Source organism: Patella vulgata, chromosome 2 (genome assembly GCF_932274485.2).
Source record: "Patella vulgata chromosome 2, xgPatVulg1.2, whole genome shotgun sequence".
In the NCBI taxonomy this organism is placed as follows: Eukaryota; Metazoa; Mollusca; class Gastropoda; family Patellidae; genus Patella; species Patella vulgata.
This window is the reverse complement of record NC_065880.2, coordinates 66,095,124-66,120,365: the sequence shown is the minus strand read 5'-3', so window position 1 is coordinate 66,120,365 and position 25,242 is coordinate 66,095,124. Positions and strand designations below refer to the sequence as shown.

The 25,242-nt window shown below is 36.0% G+C and overlaps 1 protein-coding gene across 2 annotated transcripts in view; it reads right to left on the bottom strand.

Moving 5' to 3' along the window:
- LOC126811161 (spondin-1) overlaps positions 1-25,242 on the bottom strand; it is a 247,248-nt gene that overhangs the window by 73,855 nt on the left and 148,151 nt on the right. For both annotated transcript variants that reach the window (XM_050536685.2, XM_050536686.2), the window contains exons 8-10: positions 22,218-22,324; positions 6,889-7,132; positions 1,717-2,157 (exon numbers count right to left, since the gene is read on the bottom strand). In XM_050536685.2, coding sequence (XP_050392642.1) covers positions 1,717-2,157; positions 6,889-7,132; positions 22,218-22,324 — 792 coding nt within the window. The remainder of the gene's footprint in view (positions 1-1,716; positions 2,158-6,888; positions 7,133-22,217; positions 22,325-25,242) is intronic.

The window sequence follows — 25,242 nt, the reverse complement described above, 5'->3', positions numbered from 1 at the left end:
ACTTGAAGGCCATTGTTTGGTTTGTCACTTGTTACCTTGAGATTAAGATTAAAGTGCAGTAAGACTATTTATTGTCTTTTAATCTAACTGACTGATTGATTGATTGACTGAGTGATTGGCTGCAAATTACTACTAATCTTTGATTACAATTTACATGTTGCATGTCTTAAAAAAGGGTCCTATATAAAAAGTAATAAAAGAAAATGTTTAACACCTTCTTATTCTTCTTATAATTTGTTAAAACTGATTTAAATCTTTTTTTAAAATTATAATGAATTGGATACACTTAATTACTTCTTTCGTGCTATAAAATTTGAGGCTTGTCATATTGGAAATATTTATATGTGACATAAAATGTAATTGAAAAGTAATTGAAATGTAATTGAAAACCATAACATGATTTTGGGAATGTAATTATTTACATTTCCATTACTCATTACTTTTGAAATCTTCCATTACTCATTACATGGCCATTACTTAAAATGTGTAACATTAGACAACATTTTTATCTGGTACTGTTAAACACGGCATGTATATTTATAAGTCACCACATTTATCTGTTACTGAATGTAAGACACAGCATTTAATACTAGGAACCAAAACTTCGTCACTCTGTGAATTGACTGTCATGTGACCATTTGTGTTTGTGTTGTGTAACCATTAATATAACCGAGGACCTTGTATTAATTGGCATAAACAAGGACATCTTAAATTTAGCACAACAATTTTTCTTGATAAAAAACGCTAAACACACCAAACACCCTGACGGTACACAACCGTATTATCGAGGTATGAATTATAATCAAGTGATTTTTACAGATATATCTACTTTGGGGCTTCTGAGCATGCCTGGATTGCCAGATCAAATCGAGGACATCCTCGGTTCTGGCCATGTCCGCAAATAGGTTTAAATCATTATGTGTGTCCTCAAGAAGGACCATCCACAAACGCACACGTACACACAGACAGGGGCGACTGGCAATATACGTCCACATTATAAATGTGGAGGTTTAAAAATAATGGAGATCGGTAAGGATTTTGTTGTTTATTCTTTCCCTTTCACGGCCCCTATATGAGGGTCTTATATTAGCAACGTGCACGGCAACCGAAATATAAAACTTTTATTTCGGTTGCCGTGCGCGTGGCAATTTAGATAAAGGAGACCGGTAAGGATTTTGTACTGTTTATTCTTTACTTTTTACGGCCTGTATGAGAGTCTTGTATTACTATTACCGGTACATCTAAATAGCACAACAAGCATGGCAACTGAAATAACCTTTTATTTCGGTTGCCATGCTCATGACTTCTTAGATGTACCCTGTGTCAAGCAAAATAATGATTTGTTCACAACTCGAATAATATTTTAAAGGTATTTACCGAGTCGTTTTGAACAGATATTGGCAACTCCAGTATTGGCAAAATGGCCATGTAACGGCCGATACCAATTTCTCCCGACAGGCCACTTATCATCGGCCAATTACCGATGTTGAAACCGATTATCAGACCATCACTAATTGATTCACCAATAACCTCAGAATACTATAAGATTAGATAAGCCGGACATTGTAATGACTATGTGCCTGATAACTATCAACAAAAAAACAAAAAGAAAAGAGGAGATACCTACAAAGTTGCAAATTTTCTTAAAATTCATTAAACACGAGGAACAATTAATAAAAGAATTTTAAACCATAAAACATAAAGAATAAGTCTTACCAGAAAAATCTTTCATCATCAAAGCTTTCCTACAATCAAAGATTTCTCCTCTACACAGATCTTTTTCCATCAAGTGAAAACCACAGGATAATGTTTTCTCTGATTTACTCAAGAACATTCTCCATCTTTCTTTCATTCCTAATCCACACGTGGCACTACAAGGGGACCACTCTGACCATGGTGTAACGGCACAAATGTTGTCAGCATTGTGGGCTGATGTGTCTACTTTAAACTCAAAATCATCCGATATTTTCTTTCTTTTGCCTGCCATATTTGAACAATCTCCAATACATGTTTCTTTTTCCATTAAGTCAACATTACACATAGACTCAGTAACCGCAGAATTTTTTAATCCTCTCTGTCGTAACCTCATACCAGCTCCACAAGGGTTTGAACATTCATTCCATTCTGACCATAGACTTGTTGAACATTTTTCTAGTTCTGAAACATAAATGATGTGGTTATTGACAATCAGCGGCTTCCAGGCAGGATACGCCCACATTTTGCAAGAGATGGATAGAGAACAAGCTAAAACAAAAAGCGATCTTTTGTGCAATCAAGGGCCGTAATTCAGGAAGTTACAATCCGTTACGCGTGAATATTGACAAGAACCAAGATCTTTGGGTTATATAGAGATATATTTCAAGTTTCATCAAAATCAGATAAAAATTGTGACTTCTAGAGGGTCCACAACCTTGATATATAATATATTTATACTATTTGCGTATCAGAGGCGGCCATATTGTCTGGCAATTTTGGTCCGATTTTCACGAAATTTGAACTCCGGGTGTAACGGTGATATATATTTTTTTAAATCGGATAAAAATTGTTACCTCTAGAGTGACCACAAGCTAAAAACGCGATTTTTCGTACAATCAAGGGCCATAATTCAGGAAACTATGATCCGATATGCTCAAATTTTGAAAGGAACCCAGATCGTTGGGTTATAAACATGCATTTCAAGTTTCATGAAAATCGGATCAAAATTATGACCTCTAGAGGTTTCACAACCTTGAGATACCATATTTTTACACTATTTGCGTACGCAGGGCGGATATTTTGTCCGGCAGTTTGGGTCCAATTTTCACGAAATTCAAACTCAGGCGTCATTACAGTGTAACGGTGATGTTTTTTTAAATTGGATAATAATTGTGACCTCTAGAGGGACCACAAGCTAAAAACGCGATTTTTCGTACAATCAGGGGCCATAATTAAGGAAGTTACGATTCGATATGAGCAAATGTCGAAAGAAACCAAGATCTTTGGGTTATAAACATGCATTTCAAGTTTTATCAAAATCAGATAAAAATTGTGACCTCTAGAGTGTCCACAAGCTAAAAACATGATTTTTCGTACAATCAGGGGCCATAATCCATGAAGTTATGGTGCAATATATGCCAATATTGAAAGAAACCGAGATCTTTGGGAGATAGACCTATATTTTAAGTTTCGTCAAAATCGAATAAAAATTGTGACCTGTTGAGTGTCCACAAACAAATTGTGGATCAACGTCCGGATGGACGGACAGGGGCGACGACAATCTACGTCAACATGAAAATTAATATCAGTCAACAACATAACTTAGCTTTGATAACCACATCACTTCATGTGTTATGTAGCAGTACTAATGATTAATTAGTATATGAATTTATCAAATATTATTATATCTTAGCCATGACTTCTTGTTAATTTCAATAGCATCTTCAGCAAATACAAAACAAATAGATGACCAACTAATCAACCATTTATCTTTTTATAAAGCATCAAGCACTCTAACTGCTTATCTACACTTCGTCTAAGCAGAAATTACCAAGATCGAACTATACACCAAGTTTCATTACCCTCCCACAAGTTGTGTTAATTTGTTTCAATCTGATTATGAATTCTGCTGCAGAAACAGATGTAAACATGGATAGGCAGGCCTGCAGCCAAAATTTCTAGCTTGCTTAGAAACACAATTCCGCTACATGGTCCTCCCAAATAAACAAACTATACATTTTTGGTAAGCTTTGAACGCCAGGAACACAAATCCAGAGAGCTCCAAGCAAAAAGTCTGCACTAACTCGATTTAGGGCCAGATGAAAATTGTGACAATTGTCAAATAAATGCTATATTTATACTAATAATTGTGAAGTTGACATAAAATTAAATATTGGCGAAAACACCCGATGCCTTCATCCAAGGCAAAGAATATGCTATTGGTTAAATTTTGATTTAAATCAAGATAGGTTGCCAGGCAACAAAACATACGCCCACAGCAGCTAAATCGTCCGAGCAGTCGACAAGGGTTGTCACATATTTATTCTTTTGTAGGTAATTAGGGGGATTTAATAGACAATTTCATGCAGATGACATTATAATTTTCGGCGTTTGATTGTTCACAAGGTTCTAAAAACTAAAACAAGGGCTGTAATTCTGGAAGTAATCTACAGAAATTGTTGCAATTCGACAGGCTTTTTTGTTTTACTAATTCAAATAATGCATATAAATTTCATACAGATTGGATGATAACTTTTGTCGTTCGAACATTCACAAAGTTCAACAAAGTAAATCAAGGGTCATAACTCTAGACGTAATTGACAGAAATTGCTGACATTCAATAGGCTTCTTCATTTCACTAATTTAAATGATGCATATGAATTTCATACAGATAAGGTGATAACTTTTGTTGTTCAAGCGTTCACAAGATTCAACAAAGTGAAACAAGGGCCATAACTCTAGATGTAATTAACGAAAATTTGCTGAAACTCCATAGGCTTGTTCGTTTTACTAATTTAAATGATGTATATAAATTTCATACAGATCGGATAATAACTTTTGTCATTAGAGCGTTCACAAGATTCAACAAAGTGAAACAAGGGCCATAACTCTAGATGTAATTAATGGAAATCGCTGAAATTCAATAGGCCTCTTTGTTTTACTAATTTAAATGATGCATATACATTTCATACAGATCGGTTGATAACTTTTGTCATTAGAGCGTTCACAAGGTGCAACAAAGTGAAACAAGGGCCATAACTCCAGAGGAAATTAACGGAAATTGCTGAAATTCAGTAGGATTCTTCATTTCACTTATTTACATGATGCATATCAATTTCATACAGATCGGTTGATAACTTTTGTCATTAGAGCGTTCACAAGATTCAACAAAGTGAAACAAGGGCCATAACTCTAGATGTAATTAACGGAAATCGCTGAAATTCAATAGGCTTCTTTGTTTTACTAATTTAAATGATGCATATAAATTTCATACAGATCGGTTGATAACTTTTGTCGTTCACAAGGTGCAACAAAGTGAAACAAGGGCCATAACTCCAGAAGAAATTAACGGAAGTTCTTGAAATTAAATAGGCTTCTTCATCTCACTAATGCAAACAACATATATCAATTTCAAAACAATCAGATGATAAATGTAGTCTGTAGAGTGTTCACAAGAAATTGTGGACGATGGACGGACAGACCGACGGACGGGGGCGATGGCAGTATACGACCACATTTCCATGTGGGCGTATAAAAATGCAGAAAATATAATGGACAAGGGAACATACAGAATTTTGGAAATCCATCAACGGTAATAGAGAGTTATCTCCCTTTCTGTCAACTGTTTGCAATTGGTAACAGTCACTACATGTATAAACATGCAAGAAAGTTCTGTTTCTTTTTCACATTTACTACACTTACACAGATTAAGGGGGCTAATCTCAGTTGGGGTGGGGGTGGGGGTTTGAGCCTATCTGCCTGAAAAATTTGTCACCCAAACTTTTTGAATAAATCAATCATTAACTAAAATGAATTTTCCACAAAGCTGTGATGGTTGTTTATTTTGAATTAATTACACAAATATACAGTTATATTTCCATGAGATATGATCGCTTTCTCCATTCTCTGAAGCTTGTGCCCGAAAAACTGAAATACATGTGGGCGGGCATATAAGCTCTCCCAAAACAGTATTTCTACAAATATATATATGTAAACTTTTAGTTCAGATTAGATTTGGGGCTAAATTCCTAACAAATATTTGAATTCAAACAAAGCATCTATATGTAATTTTCTCACTAAAATAGATATATGTCAAAACCTAAATAATACTGTAAGTGAGTGGCAATTGTAATGAAGAGAGAAAAAAAATCAACTGTCATAATGAAGATGTACATACGCCCGCCATACATTACGGTCTACTCTTTATTTCGAATGTAAAGTTCTTTTACGTGCACGTCAGTTTTACATTCCATTCGAATAACTGGACGCTGCCCATCACAGCCCCCCCCCCTCCCTGCACCACTGACAAGGGGAAACAACGCTGGAAAGTTTGGGGAACTGTTTAGGTCAAGACATCAATCAAACCCCAGACCTCCTAATTAGAGAGCCACAGACAAGGGGAAACATACTAGTTGTACACGTACAATGCCCCCCCCCCCCCCCCCCCCCCGGCACTCAAACAATAATGTATGACGTAAGCCCATCTTCATTATACGGGTTGATGGAGAACAGTAAGACATTAAATTCCATTTGATTTCTTTTTTCTTCATTACAATGTTGTCATTCCTATTACAGTATTATTTAGTTTTGGCCATATCTATTTTAGTGAGAAAACTAAATATCTGTATATGCTATGTTTCAGTTAAATATTTGTTAGACCTTTAGCTTCAAATTCTATCTGAAAAAAAAAAGATTGAACTTATATAGGCCCTTGTCTGTAGTTAAATCCCTTTACTGTTATCAATAATTATTGATATTTTCCATAAAGGGAAATAACTCCTTTTACCATAAATTGATTTCCGAAATTCTGAATGTTTCCTTGTCCATTATGTTTTCTGCATTTTGCTTTAAATCAAAATTTAACCAACAGCATATTCTTTGCATAGGATGAAGGCATCAGGTGTTTTGGCCAATATTTAATTTTATGTCAACTTCACAATTATTAGTATAAATATAGCATTTACTTGACAATTATCACAATTTTCCTCTGGCCCTCAATCGAGTTAGTGCAGACTTTTTGCTTGGAACTCTCTGGATTTGTGTTCCTGGCGTTAAAAGCTTTCCAAAAATGTATAGTTAGTTTGTTTGGGAGGACCATGTAGCGGAACTTCACGCTAGAAATTTTGGCTGCAGGCCTGACTACATGATAACTTGGGGTATAACAATCAGCTCGAAATATGGCTTCAAACTTACCAAATTTCTTTTTCATCATCATCTTTTTCTTCATTTTGCTAACCAGTTCATCAGTAGAAGGAGATAATTCTGCTGAAGCGGGTTTACCATCATCCCCACTACACCATTCCTTGTCTTTAGTTATAATAAGTCGGGCTAGTGGTTTAACTGGTTGTGGTCCATAGAATGGTGAATCGTGAGTTCTGGGATGATTATTTGTTATTCTATGAATTGGTTCTTTAGGAATTGTGGCTTTGTTGGCAGACTACAGACAGTAAAATAAGTAATAAATTTTAACATTTTGATGATAACCTTGGATAGTTTGGTCAGTAACGATAGGTTGTCAGGCAATGAAACATAAACACACAGCATCTATTTAAAAGGGAACAATTCACCGATCATCTGACTTCTTTGTCTTATGAACTTAACTTTTTAACTACAATATTTGTGCACATCTGGCCGGAATATTTTTTAGGAAAATTCTTTTTTTTTAATTATCATTCTGGAAAATAATCCTAAACTAGACCGGCAAGCAGCACTGAACCGGCTTTCAGGAATCAGACAGGAAGTGTGTCATACAATAGCCCATTTATCTAGCTACCAAACAATACTTTAGATGTTTTGATCCGGTCCCACCCGACGATGAAATCTTGATTGTTGCAAGAGCACCGATATTTTTACAGTCTTTTTTCTTTTAAATATCGAATATTTTTTTGACTACTTCCTGTTTACGGATCATTATCGGGATAGATTTAACAAGTGGTATGGGAACTTGACTTCATGTACCAGAAGTTTCAGAAAGATCCATTGGACAGTTTTACCTCCCTTATACCATTAGAAGCAGATTTATAGATATAACGATTTTTCGACGTTTTTCAAAGATTGTGGCCCTTTTAGACCATTTATACTATATTGAGGCTTTTAAATTTGGATTCACACCATAGACCACCATTAGGACTCTAAGTAACAGAATTTAAGAAAGGAAATAAGAGAAGTTTTCGAAATAAAAGCTTCTGAATAGGCTCCAAAAAGGAAAATAATAGATTTTCAGCGCTCCATTATATATTGCCTAACCCGCAAATTCTTACCATTTACTTGTCACTGAGTAAAAAAAAGTTTAAGAAGAAACGTAGTTGTTGTGTTTGAGAAAAAGGCCTCTCAAAATGCTCCAAAACAGAAAATACTAGATTTTCGGCGTACCATAATTTATTTTCTAGCCATCTAAATCGTATCATTTAGATGTCGTATGATAGTCCATTAATGGGGCTATCCAGAACCACTTTAGTTCTTTGGTCCACTAAGATCTGATGGAGAAATCAAGTTTTTCGCAAGAGCGCTAATTTTTTGTAACCTTTTTCTTCATTTTTTGAATACGTCCGGTATGGATATTAATGTTGGGATAGTTTTAATAACCAATTTGGGCAATTAGATAGCCACAGGGCTCTGTAATGATATATTACATTATCTGATCAGATAAAATGGCCCTGAGAAATCCTATGTTCAAAAGTGCCAAAAATTAAAAAATGTCAAAATATCGAAAATTAAATTTCAATAACTCAATACATATTTTACATCGTTAGAATCGTAATTAGGTCAGCTATCTGAATGTGTAACCTTTTCGTAAAAATCTGATTAAATAATAAAATAATATAGCATTTTCCAAAATTTCACGAATTTTCGACTTTTTTCGATTTTCAGTCCCTTTTTTTATCCTCTTCCAGACATTTCAAAGTGTTATTGGATGGTTTCATGCACAAGACTATTGAATGGAGTCTCGATAGAGAAAGTTAAAAAAAAATTGTAGGTTAAGTTTTTGAGATAAAGGCGTCCAAAAACGCTCCAAATCAGAAAATACTTGATTTTCAGCTTGTCATATTTTGCTGCTTGGTCATAGTATCCGTATAAATTGGGCATCATACGACAGTCCATTCCTCGGGCCACTCAACGAAAGCTTAATTCGTTTAATCCATTAATATTGGGCGGAGAAATCGAGGTTTTTTCCAACACAACCATTTTTTTCTTTTTTTTTCGAAATATCTATCATTATTTCGACTACTTCCGGTTTCCGGATCGTTGTTGAAATTGCTTTACCAACCGTCTGACTATATAGCTTTATGTTCCAGTAGTTTCCGAAACATCAATTGAAGCTTTCAAAAAAATATAAGGGTTATAAAATGGGCAGAAAATTTGAAAAAAATCGAAAAATAAAGGGCGATAACTCTGAATGAAACTTATATTATTGGAATCGGATAGACTTTAGGTATCCCAAAATGTAGGTCAAATTTGAAAATTTTGCAGAATTACAAAAATTCCCTCGTAAACAACGTATTTTCAAAATTTGAACGACAAAAGCCATAGATGAGTGTTCGAAATTGAAAAATGTGAGATAGCCATTATCTCGGAAAAGATTCGGGGTTTCCGAAAACGTCATTTGTTTGAAAATAGGTAAAGAATTGACAAAACCACGGCCGATTGTCAATTCCGGAAAAAAGTACAAAATTCGGTTACTTCCGGTATGCGCAGAAGTTTCAAAATTGTTTTATCTATTAGCCACCACATGGTTTCCCGATAGAAAATTTTGTTCCAGATCGATATCTGTTTTCGATCATGGAGAAATAGGCTCCCACGGAAAAAAAAAAAAAATAATAATAATAATAATTTTAGTAAAAACAATAGTCTTACAGACAAAAAGCCTAAATATTGATATTAGTTATTAGCAAAATTCTGAAATGATATTTCCCAGATATGCATCCTTTCTAATATGCCTCTGTAAGTTTTGTCTCTGAAATTTCAAACCTTGAAGATAATATATTACTGTACTTAAAGATGGGTTACTAGCTAGACAACAAAGCATATATCCACAGCAGCTAAATTTTCTGAGCAGTCGACAAGGGTTGTCACATATTTATTCTTTTTTTCTGTAATGGGAGCATTTACAAGACACTGATATCAATTTCATACAGATCAAAAGATAACCCTTGTCATTAGAGAATTCACAAGGTTTAACAAAGTGAAACAAGGGCCATAACTGTAGAAATAATTAAAGGAAATTTCTGAAATTCCATGGGCTTCTTTGTTTTACTAATTTAAATAATGCATGTAAATTTCTTATAAAATCGAATGATCAGGGCTCACGCTGTTGGTCGCAATTAGCGATTAAAAAAATTAAAGTGGCGATTAAATCTTGATTTTGGTGATATAGTTTGGGGGCGAAAAGAGAAGTGGCGAAAAAAAATATTAAAATTCTAATCATATTTATCTTGGATTAGCCAATTTATTTTGAGTGTTAATCATGAGCGTGTAGCGGCATTAATATAAATCAAAGATACATTATGGGAGATTCAATAACGAGTTAGCAGTTCTCACTATAAAAGTTAAAAACTAGATAATATAAAGGCAATTTGCTGAAAATTTCATTCAAATTGATCCACTATGAACTGAGAACTAAGCGATTGAAATTTCCGCTTAGCCTCGATCATCATTACTATAGTCAGTACGATAAACAGCATAGTCTCGATTATCCATTTAATCGTTAAATCGTGATGGAGAGTTATGCAGTAAATCGGCTCATAATTCACTAAAGATCGCAGGCTAGCGATGCCATGTAGAGTTGATTATGGTCTGGATAGGTTAATTAATGTCTAATTAATAATTTAGATAACGTTTCAGGCCTTAAGAAAGACCTGCAATAGACAGATTTAGCTCTTGCATAATGTATCTTCAATCAACTTGCTTATTAATACTCCTGAACGTGTCAATGAGTAATGCTACACAATTGTCATAGATTATTCGTTACTTCTCACATTTCGTAAACAGGTCCACGAATGGTTTTATACACCACATTTGAGAACCGTTCTTCTTTAGGTTCATAGAATTTGATATCGATTTTACCGAGCCTAGAGATTTCATCATAGGTTACTTTCGATTTGGCAACCGATCTTACAGCTTCAACTTTACAGACTTTATCAGACCCATAATATGAATACTCTTTTTTCCATCCAAGGTGTCAGGGTTGTGATCAACATTATCCCCAATCCATTGTTTGAATCTTCCAGGAATCCACCCATTGATATCAATACTAGCTGCAGCTGCGCACTTTTCATAATCCTTAACTTGCGTATACGATGAAATGAAATGAAATGGGGTTTAACGTCCTACTGTTCTGCTCCTATACTGGGCTAATGAAGACGGGCATACGCCATACAGTGTGCTATGAGGGAAATTTTGCCCGGGCAGCGGCACTATCGCCTTCTCTTATATCGAATTCCAACTGCCAAGGGATCTTTTTTCGTGCATTTTAATGTATACACGGACCTCGGTTTTTCGTCTCATCCAAAGGACTAGACAGCTGTCCTTGTCAGGCCCTCCGTTCAGCACCACTGACAAGGGGAAACCACGTCGGAAAAGCGTATACGATGAACAAAATCTGTGATTATGCAAAGAGTCCAGTAAAAACCGAGATGCAAAATGATGATGCATTTGTATTCCAAACCCAAACTGTAATGGTGCAATTAAAGATCTTGGTCTAGAAGCCTGGACCAGAGCGTGACCAATAGATGCCATTTTCCTATTTGTGTCATCACCGACTAAAATATTGCTCAATAAACATTTTATGATACTAGGTAAAAACCTCAATGCTGCTTCTAGCTCCATATCTTCTATAGTTCGATAATTTCCGTTATTAACTTCAAGTGCAATGTCACTTATTTTCAGTTAAGTGTGAATATATAAGTTGATTTTGCAAATTTATAAAAGAAATTGTATCTCCAACTGTTTGACATTGTTAGAAAACATGTTGAGCTAATTTTTCATGAAAGTTGATCTCAAGGTCACATGGTCATATTCAAAGTCAAAAGGTCTTCACTCTTTAAAACACGCCTGGTGTCAAATATAAGTGTAGATATAGAATCCTTGTCGAATTCCCATTCCAGAAATACTTATTTTGACTTATCGGTTACTGGGTTATAGTCATTTGAGTAATGGTGGCCATGCCCATTTTGGCCGAAATCCCCAAAATTGGGTGGACCGTACCTCAGGAACTGTTAGTCAGATCAAGCTAAAATTAGAAATATCAGCTTTTCCACCCATAATAAACCAAATTTCAGCAAAATCGAAGGGGTACCGTTTAACTCATTGAGTGATAATTGACATGGAATTTTTAAAAAAATATTGAGATAGCATGGGACAAGAATTGTTTTAACATATGTAAGAGACTTTAATACAAACTATAATTCCACAAAGTTTCAGATTTTTAGGTGCTCATCTACTTGGTTCAATCGACTCAAAAATATGATAATTGACATAGATTGACCCAAAAGACAGATTTTGAAAAAATCAAAAAAATATCTAGATGGCATGGGACAATAATGACTTTAACATGTTGGAGACATTAGTACAAACTATAATCACACAAAATTTCAAATTTTTAGGTGCTCATCTACCGGGTTCTATCGGCTCAAAAATATGGGGAAATTTTCGAGAATTTGTGTCTAAAACCATATTCAAGGCCAATTTACTGGGAATCTAGTGAAGACTGGTGTGTTTTCATATGTTTCTTATGTAGTACTACCGGCAACCTCTGGATAGTCGAAGATTTGGGTCTATATCTATTACTTTGTAGCTCCTGGAGCACTACAAAATCCAGAAAATATACACTCACACCAATTTGTTTTGGGTTTTTATGACCAAGTAGCATGCGAACCCTACCACTCACTTGTAATTTGATTGCAATTCTTAATCTACACAAAAAAAAAGTTCTTTAAGACAACCAAATGTGAGCTGTATGTCTTCACTAGAAAGGTAAAAATATTTTGTTTCGAAAACTCATCGTAACTCATGAAACTCAAATGCCCATATCTCAGTCAATTTTCAAGCTACAGGTCACAAATTTTACATGTACAATAACATATATTTTTTCCAGATTTGTAAGAGGGGGTCGATTTCCCACCCCTGGCCCACTTGACATGGAATGACCCTGTAGTCTGTAGAGTATTCACAAAAAATTGTGGACAAGGACGGAGGCAACAGTAATATACGACTACATTTCAATGTAGTCGTATAAAAATGAATACTATCCTGCATGTCTCAAGCAAATAATTCTAACAAAATTCACAGTAAATGGTACATTATTTTTTAGAAATAAAACAAAACAAGTAATAAAATATATAACAAGCGTTTGCCATCAAGATACACCCACATATTGCAAGAGATAAATGGAGAACTGGAAACATCGATAGGACTCATTCCCTCCTTGTCCCAATGCTTCACATTGAATTCCAATCTGATTAAAACACAGATCCTATTTTGTTTCGTTTTTTTTTATAGTTCAAAATTTTGTTTTGCTTGTCTTCATAACACTAGGATCTGGAAGAGTTGATATATAACCGGTGTTCTAGTTGATGTGAGGAATTAGCCAATAAAATGGTCTGTTATGGTGAGTTCTTGGCGTGTTCTGCACAGAACTGTGAGTAAACATCAAGAAACCACAACGCTGATTGATTAATTAATGCCTTACGTCATGGGGTCAAAACCTGCCTATCTGACCCCTGACGTGACCTCCCAGTACAACTGGTCAGATCTTCATGTAGGCTATCAAAAGTATAAAAAATCGAAATGAAATATAGATCTGTATTTTAATCAAATTGCATTGAATTCCAAAAAAATCTGTTAAAAACTGTTGCCTTTATCGCATTCTGAAGGTTTTCAGAAGAGGGGGAATTTCTTGAATGGACAGTTGAGTAAACTTGGTTATCGACAGGTATCGTCCTCTAATCTCTCATAACCCCGATTCTTCAAATCAAATATGAAAAAAAAGCCATTAACTCCTCAACAGAAGGTCCAAAGCTTACCAAAAGTTTCATCTAAATCGGACAAAAATTGCGAGTTGTAGAGGGTCCCTGAACTTTGTGCAGCTTTCATATTTTGCATAAAAGGCAGGAGTCATCCAAGATATTTTGTTAATGTTAGTTTTATTGGAATATGACAAAAGTTGTGACCTCTGGAGGGTCCACAAACTTTGAACATATTTCACACTTTATTGAAAGAGGCATGGGGCATAACTCTAGAACAGAAGGTCTGAAGCACACTGAAAGATGCATGAAGTAAGAGCTAAATATGCCTATGGCAGGTCTATATTTTGGCTTCAAATATTATTTAAACTATTATTATATACTCTTCAAAAAAAGTAGGGGATATTGAAATGCAAATACTTATCGCCCCAACAGAACCACTGAGCTGCACATGCGACAGACAATAGCGCCATACACGTGGTTGGGGTTCATTGTCAAATTTGACACTTCAAGGAAGGGTTGATGAAAACTTCCGCGTGCTGGTTTATCTATCCATGTTTGCTTTCCTATCGGTTCTTGCATAAGATTTACTGTTTAGCAAATCTTTGCTTTAGTGTGTTACATTTAATTTCATTGGGAGACGTGTTCGTCGATGTCAACATCAACTAACAACACTGCAAGAATTGGCCCTGGCACTGCAAGAGGAGTGGGTCAGATTGCCCCAAATCGTGATTGGACGGTTGATTAGTATGGAAGACCAAATGGGACAATATTCATGATTCTAGTTTCTACATTCCAGTTTGAACATTTTAGACACGAACGCAACATACTAAACTAATGATTCTTATTTCCACATTCTTATGTCAACATTTCATGCCCAAAATCAACATTTTAAACAAAAAATTGAATTTATGTTTCATTTTCGGCGTTTTATCGGTAACGTTTATGTATCATTAAATATTAAAATTAAAAAATAATTTCTTAATTTTACACCACAAAGAAATCAATTCATTGGTTTCTAAAAGTATCTAAAAAAAATCTGGAATTTGAACTCTTATAAAAATATTTTCTACGTTTCAAAAAGTCTTGAAGTTAAAATCTTGAAGTGAAAATGTCCAGAAAAATATAATGAATTATCAACATTATTACACCAGAGGGCGTTAGCGTATGTGTACAACTTTGATACAGACTATAGATTAGAAATCAAAAGTAGATTTTTCCACTTGAAACACGTGTAGGTCTAATTTGCAAACACTATCCTTTAGTTATAGTTAATATGAAAAAGTAAACGAATAACAGTGAATAGATTCCATTTAAAACACAGCATTATCATCCATTTTTGCCATATTCGAAACACATGTAGGTCTAATTTGTGAACACATGTAGGTCTAATTTGTAAACATATGAAAAAGTAAACAAATAACAACGAATATGTAAGAAAGGCCTTTGTCCTAGTTTTTCTAGCTATTTAAATTATAGAAGTTATTTGTATTGTTATTATATCTCGAGCTTAATTTCTGTTTCATGCAACTAATTACGTGTACTGTAAACACAGCAAAGGCCCACTTCCACTCGTGGAAAAGTCTACTTTTGATTTCTAATCTATAGTCTGTATCAAAGTTGTACACATACGCTAACGCCCTCTGGTGTAATAATGTTGATAATTCATGATATTTTTCTGGACATTTTCATTTCAAGATTTTAACTTCAAGACTTTTTGAAACTAAGAAAATATTTTCATAAGAGTTCAAATTCCAGATTTTTTTTTAGATACTTTCAGAAACCAATGGATTGATTTCTTTGTCGTGTAAAATTAAGAAATTATTTTTTAATTTTAATATTTAATGATATATAAAAGTTACCGATTAAACGCCGAAAATGAAACATAAAGTCAATTTTTTGTTTAAAATGTTGATTTTGTGCATGAAATGTTGACATAAGAATGTAGAAACAAGAATCATTAGTTTAGAATGTTGCGTTCATGTCTAAAATGTTCAAACTGGAATGTAGAAACAAGAATCATGAATATTGTCCCATTTGGTCTTCCATAGATTAGGAGCATGCCAAGACGAATTGCTGAATGTCTGAGGATTGGTGGAGCAATTACTCATTATTAAGACAAAAAGCAAAAACGTCCATTTTCACTTTTGACGGTGTATCTCTTTGCGAGTGAAATGGGGCCCATCAGATAAGCCGCCCATATGAACTGTTCATGTTCATGTGTAGGCAATTGGCCTGTTATTAACATACACTGGTTACCTCTAATAACCAGCGGCTGCCAGGCAGGATACGCCCACATTTTCGAGAGATGGATAGAGAACTAACTAACAAGAAAGTGATTTTTCCTACTATCAAGGGCCATAATTCAGGAAATTACAATTCAATATGCGCGAATATTGAAAGGAACTGAGATCTTTGTGTTATAAACTTACATTTCAAGTTTCAACAAAATCGAAATTCGAACTCAACCTTCCTTAGGGTGTAACAGTGATATAATAATACGTTTTTTTAAATCAGATAAAAATTATGACCTCTATAGGGTCCACAAGCTAAAAATGTGATTTTTCGTACAATCAGGGGCCATAATTCAGGAAGTTACGTTCCGATATGCGCGAAGATCGAAAGGAACCAAGATCTTTGGGTTATAAACTTACATTTTAAGTTTCAAAAAAATCGGATAAAAATTGTGACCTCTATAGGGTCCACAACCTTGATATACCATATTTTTACGCTATTTGAGAACGAACGGCGGCCATTTTGTCTGTCAATTTTGGGCCGATTTTCACGAAATTCAAACTCAACCTTCCTTAGGGTGTAACGGTGATATAATAATACATTTTTTTAAATCGGATAAAAATTATGACCTCTATAGGGTCCACAAGCTAAAAAGGCGATTTTTCGTATAATCAGGGGCCATAATTCAGGAAGTTAGGGTCCGATATGCGCGAATTTCGAAAGGAACCGAGATCTTTGGGTTATAAACTTACAATTCAAGTTTCAAAAAAATTGGATAAAAATTGTGACCTCTGTAGGGTCCACAAGCTAAAAACGTGATTTTTCGTACAATCAGGGGCCATAATCCATGAAGTTTCGGTCCGATACATGCCAATATCTAAAGCAGCCGAGATCTTTTGGGGATTAACCTATATTTCAAGTTTCGTCAAAATCGGATAAGAATTGTGACCTGTAGAGAGTCCACAAACAATTGTGGACGGACGGACAGGGGCGACGGCACAATACGTCCACATGAAAATGTGGGCGTATAAAAACAGCAGTGCATTCCGTAGTTTCATATTGTTTCTGAATATTATCTACTTTTTTTGAAGAGTATATATATAAGGCCAAAAAAAACAAAATGTTCTGTTTCCGGTAACCCGACCGAACCATTTCAAAACCTGCCAACTCAATTTTTCTTTTGTGTCAAGAGAAATAAAAAAAACTTTTTTGTTCAACGACCGACCGTTCAGAATACTCTAAGCCTACCGGATTCGTGAAAATGCCTATTTATTTGTTGCTATAAATGAATATAAATGCCATCATTCTTTGAATCTGCATTTACCGATCGGAATAGTCCGGAACGTTGTACAGCGAACAATTAATAAGAACTGCCATACTGTTGACGCAAGTTTGAAAATCGAGACTACAGGTTTCGTTTAGATTTACCACTGCACATTCCGAAAAGCTATAATCCTCACAATCTTCATTATAACAAGCCAACAGTGAGGCTGATGTCCCCCGCCGAAATCCCAAAATAAATAGATGACACATATTAATTAATCGCACATCTATTTTTTTCAAAAGTATCGATCAATCAAACTGATTATCAACTATACACTAAGTTTCATCACTTTGTCCCAAAGCATCGACCAAGGAAATTGCTTATCTCTGCTTAGCTTTAGCTAGATATGTTAATCATTGACCTCAGTCAAGACGAACATCTACATCAAGTTTAAACATTCTACCTCAGAGTTGTTATGTTCCAAAGTCTTGACCAATCAAAATGCTTATTGCTCCTTAGCCTAAGCAGACAATTCTCATCATCGAACTTAGTCAAGGTATTGATGTAATGAAACTATACACTAAGTTTCATCACTCTCACTTAATTAAAACTAAAGTTATCGTGTCCCAAAGCATCACCAATCAAATTCCTCATCTTCGCACCCTATCAAGGCATTGACCTCATAAACACTTACACCAAGTTTGAACATTCTAGCTCAATTAGAATGAGAGTTATTGTGTTCCAAAGTCTCGGCCAATCAAATTGCTTATCGCTCTGCTTACCCTGAGCAGAAAATGCTTAATATCAAACTTAGTCAAGGTATTGATGTAATGAAACTATACACCAAGTTTCATCACTCTCACTTAATTGGAACTAAAAATCATAATCTAGACTCTGATACATTTTAAACAATTATCCAAGAATTCCATCCACCAATCTATTTGTGCTTCATGTTCCCTGGCGCCGACTCAACCTAACATAAAATTGAAGATTTATTTCGCACAGAATATTATGTTAGTTGATACGGTAGATCTACTACTAGATCTAACAATGTAGCATTAGAAAAAAAAAGAAACAAAAATAACAAAAAAAACCCTACCTACTGACCCTACCCTATTTTCCATCTGTTAAAGGAAACAGAACCCTTTTTGGCGCTATTGCACTTTCGTACCTCTACCAGTTCCCGTGGTCGTAGGAACTTGAAATTATTAGAGGATGTTAAGGGGGACTAGCAATGACCACACACCAAATTTCGGCCGAATCGATCAATAACATTTTTATTTTACCGACCTTTTAATTTCTAACGAGAGAGAACTTCATCTGTTTGACGCCATTTGCTTTGTTTACTATTTAGACTCGAATAACAAGACACTAAGACGGAAACCGACACACTGCACTAGCTGCCTATCTCTGCAGTTCATAAAAATTAATATAATTTTCGTATACTTTAATTTTTGCGCGAAGCCACCATGTTCTATAAAATACTATTTGGTGTTGATCAGTGGATTGGCCTTTAGGTGTGAATATTGCCGTGACCTTGATTTTGACCTTGAGTCTTAACTTCCCATCCATATCAGGGCCTTTGCGTTTATGATTGCCGTGGCCTTATTTCTTACTGTATTTTCAAAGTTAATGTTCGAGGTGAAAGCAGAGACGACGTCCTTCAGAAAAGATAATTGGGTCAAAGTCGTAGGTCAAGGTCATGTTACAGAAAACTAAACTCAAACTTTTCAAAGTCATTTTTTGGACATTTGACCTTGACTTACGACCTTGACCCCGTAACCGTTTTCGAAGGCTATCACCTTGGCTTGAATCATGGACGTTTACCTTGGTTCTGTCACACAGTGCTCGGTCAGAAAAGGGTCAAACGGAGAGGGGCCCGTGTCCGAAAGGAAGTCAATGGGCGTGGTCAATGTGAAAGGTCGTGGTGACCTCCACTAGTCACCGTTAACCATCCGTGACCTTGACCCTGACCTAGTGTCCGAACTTCCCATCCATCTCGGGCCCTTTGCGTTTATGCGTGCCTTGACCTTATTTCTTACTGTATTATCAAAGTTAATGTTCGAGGTGAAAGCAGAGACGGGGTCATTCAGAAAAGATAATTGGGTCAAAGTCGTAGGTCAAGGTCATGTTACAGAAAACTAAACTCAAACTTTTCAAAGTCATTTTTGGGACAGGGCCAGGGTAAACGTCGATGGTTCAAGCCAAGATGATGGGCTTTGAAAATGGTTACGGGTCAAGCTCGTAAGTCAAGGTCAAATGTCCCAAAACTGACCTTGAAAAGTTTGAGTTCAGTTTTCTATAACATGACCTTGACCTACGACTTTGACCCAATTATCTTTTCTGAGGGACGTTGTCTTTGCTTTCACCTCAAGCATTAACTTTGATAATACAGTAAGAAATAGGGTCACGGCAAGCATAAACGAAAAGGGCCCGAGATTGATGGGAAGTTTGGACTCAAGGTCGAAGTCAAGGTCACGGATGGTTAAAGGTGACTAGTGGAGGTCACCAGGAACTTTCACATTGACCACGCCCTTTGACTTCCTTTCGGACACGGGCCCCTCTGCGTTTGACCGTTTTCTGACCGAGCAGTGTGCGACAGGGCCAGGGTAAACGTCGATGGTTCAAGCCAAGATTATGGGCTTTGAAAATGGTTATGGGATCAAGGTCGTAAGTCAAGGTAAAATGTCCCAAAACTGACTTTGAAAAGTTTGAGTTCAGTTTTCTGTAACATGACCTTGACCTACGACTTTGACCCATTTATCTTTTCTGAAGGACGTTGTCTCTGCTTTCACCTCAAGCATTAACTTTGATAATACAGTAAGAAATAGGGTCACGGCAAGCATAAACGAAAAGGGCCCGAGATGGATGGGAAGTTTGGACTCAAGGTCGAAGTCGAGGACACGGATGGTTAAAGGTGACTAGTGGAGGTCACCACGAACTTTCACATTGACCACGCCCTTTGACTTCCTTTCGGGCATGGGCCCCTATGCGTTTGACCGTTTTCTGACCGAGCAGTGTGCGACAGGACCAAGGTAAACGCCCATGATTCAAGCCAAGTTGATAGCCTTCGAAAATGGTTACGGGGTCAAGGTTGTAAGTCAAGGTCAAATGTCCCAAACTGACTTTGAAAAGTTTGAGTTTAGTTTTCTGTAACATGACCTTGACCTACGACTTTGACCTTTTTAACTTTTCTGAAGGACGTCGTCTCTGCTTTCACCTCAAGCATTAACTTTGATAATACAGTAAGAAATAGGGTCACGGCAAGCATAAATGAAAAGGGCCCGAGATGGATGGGAAGTTTGGACTCAAGGTCAAAGTCAAGGTCACGGATGATTAAAGGTGACTAGTGGAGGTCACCACAACCTTTCACATTGACCACGCCCATTGACTTCCTTTCGGACACGGGCCCTTTGCGTTTGACCCTTTTCTGACCGAACAGTGTGCGACAGGAGCAAAGTAAACGTCGATGGTTCAAGCCAAGGTGATAGCCTTCGAAAATGGTTACGAGGTCAAGGCCTTAAGTCAAGGTCAAATGTCCCAAAACTGACTTTGAAAAGTCCGAGTTTAGTTTTCTGTAAGATGACCTTGACCTACGACTTTGACCCAATTATCTTTTCTGGAGGACGTCGTCTCTGCTTTCACCTCGAACATTAACTTTGATAATACAGTTAGAAATAAGGCCACGGGCAAGCATAAAAGCAAAGGGCCCGAGATGGATGGGACGTTCGGCCTCAAGGTCAAAATCAAGGTCACGGCAATATTTACACCTAAAGGCCAATCCACTGATCAACACCAAATAGTATTTTATAGAAAATGGTGGCTTCGTGCAAAAATTAAAGTATACGAAAATTATATTAATTTTTATGAACTGCAGTGTTAGGCAGCTAGTGCAGTGTGTCGGTTTCCGTCTAAGTGTCTTGTTATTCGAGTCGGTTTCCGTCTTAGTGTCTTGTTATTCAAGTCTAATTAGTAAACAAAGCAAATGGCGTCAAACGGATGAAGTTCTCTCTCGTTAGAAATTAAAAGGTCGGTAAAATAAAAAGTTATTTATCGATTTGGCTGAAATTTGGTGTGTGGTCATTGCTAGCCCCCCTTAACATCCTCTGAAAATTTCAAGTGCCTATGACCACGGGAACTGGTAGAGGTACGAAAGTGCAATAGCGCCCCCTTTTTTGGGGGGGTAATCAACTCTCTTGACAATCAGATAGCCTAGACTTAAATGGATTAGAACACCCATGAGATTTAACAATAAAAAGAAAAATTTGATAATCAAAGTCAAGTAACGTTGCTCCAATAATAAACAATCTACACTATATCTTCAAACACTCCTAATTTTGCTCAGAATAAAGTTATTTGAATTAAACTTTCAATATATTCATTTTGCATTATCTATTTTGAACTATTATACCAAAAACAGCCAGCTCTTTATCTAAATCTTACATAATGCATCTATAACTTTCATCTTAATTGGACAAAAATTGTGGCCTCTGGAGGGCCGACAACCTTGGAAAATGACATGCTTTGCCACTATTTGCATAAATGGGGGGGGGGGGCATTTCATAGGAAGTTTCAGCCCAATTTTGACCAAATTTGAACTCATCAGCATTTGATGTCTTATGAACATGTATATAAACAGTATCTAAAATCCACAGGCTAAAAACATATTTTTTCATACAAGAAGACGCAATAATCCATGATGTTACATTCCGATAATCAAACACTTCCAAGAACTTTGGAACATTTTTAATATACAATAATTAAGAGAATACAATATCAGAGATAGATTGCCAGGTAATGAAACATATGCCCAGAGCAGCTAAGTCGTCAGAAATACAGCACATACTGTGACTGTAGCAATAAAACCCTGCTAATTTTATCCCAACTGGTCAATAACTTCACAAATTGTTAATGGACAGACCTGACTGATATATGGACAGAGGTGATGACAATATACAAGTCACTTTTAGAGTGGGCTTATTACAATTAATACATGTATCTTTATACATTTTCTTTAAGTTTTGATGATAGGCTATTCTTTTAAAATATTTCATGCCACCTACCATATAAGTTGTTCCACTATCGGTACCAGCATCCCAAGGATAAAGATCTATCTCCATGTGATCAGCCCAAGTACAGTTCTTCATGCATATTTCCAAAGCACTCACACCTACAAAAACAAGCCAACAGTGAGGCTGATGTCCCCCATCTTGACCCCAAATTAAATCAATGACATATTAATTAATTGTATATCTATCTTTACTATTAGACCGGAGGCTCAGTGGGGGGGGGGGGGCATCAAATGGGCACAAAACCAGACCTAACTTTGGTGTAGAATATGATGCCTAGTGGTAATCAGTCTGCCGTTGGGGTGTTTTCGAGTCAAAGGTTAAATGAGGTCATTTGCACTGAAAGTGAATGCACAACCATTATTGTATCATGAAAACATGCTGAAAATGATCGAAAGTAATCACAATAACCAGCGGCTACCAGTCAGGATACACCCACATTTTGCAAGAGATGGATAGAGAACAAGCTAAAAACAAACATGATTTTTTGTACAATCAGGGGCAATAATCCAGAAAGTTATGCTCTGAAATGCGCATATAGGATATAAAGAAATTTTTTAAGTTTCATCAAAATCAGATAAATATTGTGACCTCTAGAGGGTCCACAACCTTCGTATTACATTCTTTTAAACAATTTGAGTACAAAGAGCTGCCATTTTATTGGGCAGTTTCATTTCACTTTTCCCGAAATTCGAATTCAATGCACAAGATCAAAATACGATTTTTGGAAAAATCAGGGGCCGTAATCCAGGAAGTTACGTTCGGATATGCCCGATTATCAAAAGGAACCAAGATCTTAGTGTGTAACGGTGATATATTCACACTTTTTTTTTTTTATATCGGATAAAAATTGTGACCTCTAAAGGGATTATCGTAGCATCTCGATCTGTAATGCCTCTCCATGAAAACTTCCAAATGTTTCTATACACTGATCGGCTCCTAAATACAGATGGGAATAAGCTGGTCTGATTCCAAAAATATTTTTGACCAAACTAACCTATTTGGCACAAGGAACGTTGGTAGAAAAGGTGATACTCAGAGGGTGACTGGGCACGCAGACCCACTAATCCTACGCTTTTTGTATAGTCATCTTGCAGATCGTGTGATTACGACTTAATGTCAATGGATCATCTACAATTCCCCCGTCCTTAAAACCTGTTACAAGAGCGAACATGTACATCCCTCAGAAACACTTTAAATTTTCAAGCCACGAGCGACTAACAATTTGTGATCACAGACTTAGCTGATATGGTTCTCTACCACGCAGAACATTTCCAGCCACGAGAACGTACTGAAGATGCTACTGCAGACCTTCCGCAGCTGTTGGTAGCGTAGTTATCTGAAATTTGCTTACTCGGAATCGTGTATCATATCATATTCATAAAAGACGATTTATTCTGTGTAAATTGCATTGGACATTCATGAAACTTTTCCCTGGTCTAACACATAGGCTTTAGATCATAAAGTTTGTCAATGAGTTAAGTGGTGTGACAGCATGCCGGTGACATGATGTGGTGTTGTTTGTCCAGCCTTATGGATTTTCTCTGTTCACACAAGAATATTATTAAAGTAAAATTGTACCACACAAAGTTCCAAAATAACCAAGTTTGTGTCGAATGGACCTTAAACCCCATTTCTCTCTCTTAAGTCAAAATCTCCCTTGCTAACGACTGAATGGAATATATTAACTTTGTGATGATGTCCATAGATATGCATCACTGTATATTATGTTAGTCCCAAAATGACCTAGTTTACTTTTTACTTTGTTCCTTTCATGTCTAAATCACCCTTGCTAACGACTAAATGGAATATATTAAAATTGTAAAGATGTCCATACATATATATACTTCATCTGGGGTATTGATAAATGGGAAATTTTATCCTAATTTTTGGTGTTTTTAATTTATTTCTCCTGTTTTTATTATGCCTGTTCCGGTCATTTTTATTTTGTTAGCAGGAAGGTTGTTAGTTGTGGGTAACATTCAACTTTGATCCTATAGTTCGATCCCTAATGTAAATCCATCAGTTTTTCGGGTAGAAATCGAGGAACAAGCTTTATTTTGTAGATTTTGGTGTTTAATGACAAAAAACCAATGTTGACATTTTTTTCTGAGTAGGTCTTAATGGGAGGGTATTTTCTGAGGGCAGCCATTTTGTGATAATATTGCAACTTAATTTTTTACTTTCACCTTATTTATAATGTTATCGACATATCAACTGTGATTTGGCAATGTTTTAATATTGACAGGGGTCATGACTATATTTCAGTTTTTTTTCCATCACTTTATGAAGTTATGTCCAAGATGGCGACCTTATGTGGTGGGAAAATCGCACCATGTGCTGATTTCGATTAAGTAGTAGTGTTTGGTGTCAATATATATGTTTTCGGGGTCACAGATTCCATTCCTGACATTTACAACCTTGTAAAATGATCACATTTTTACATACTTAGCATATTTCCAAGATGGCGACCATTTTTGATGGGAAAATGGGCCGATGTGCAGATTTTGATTAAGTAGTAGTGTTTGGTGTCAATATATATGTTTTCAGGGGCGCAGAATCCATTTCTGATAATTACAACATTGTAAAATGAGCATATGTTCACATATTTATCATATTAACAATATTGCTGCCACTTGTGGCGGGAAAATCGGACGAAATGCTGATTTCGATTAAGTAGTTGTCTTTGGTGTCAATATATATGTTTTTGGGGCGCAGATTTGATTTCTGCCATATACAACTGCGTAAAATGACGTATGTTCATCAATTTCGCATATTTCCAAGATGGCAGAACATTTTCTAAAAACATTATCATCATTTTTATACTTTTCGTTGTTATTGACAGGTTTCCGAGTCAAATTCTGCTACATAGACTAATAGCTTGTAGCACATTCCTGAAAGCCGGTACCGTGTCGTACCCATTTGGTATATTATCCAATGATGAAAATTCCTCATCCGAGATGACCACTGAGCGGAAATCGATTTTCCTATTCACTCGGTCTCCTGGCAGGAAGGCAAA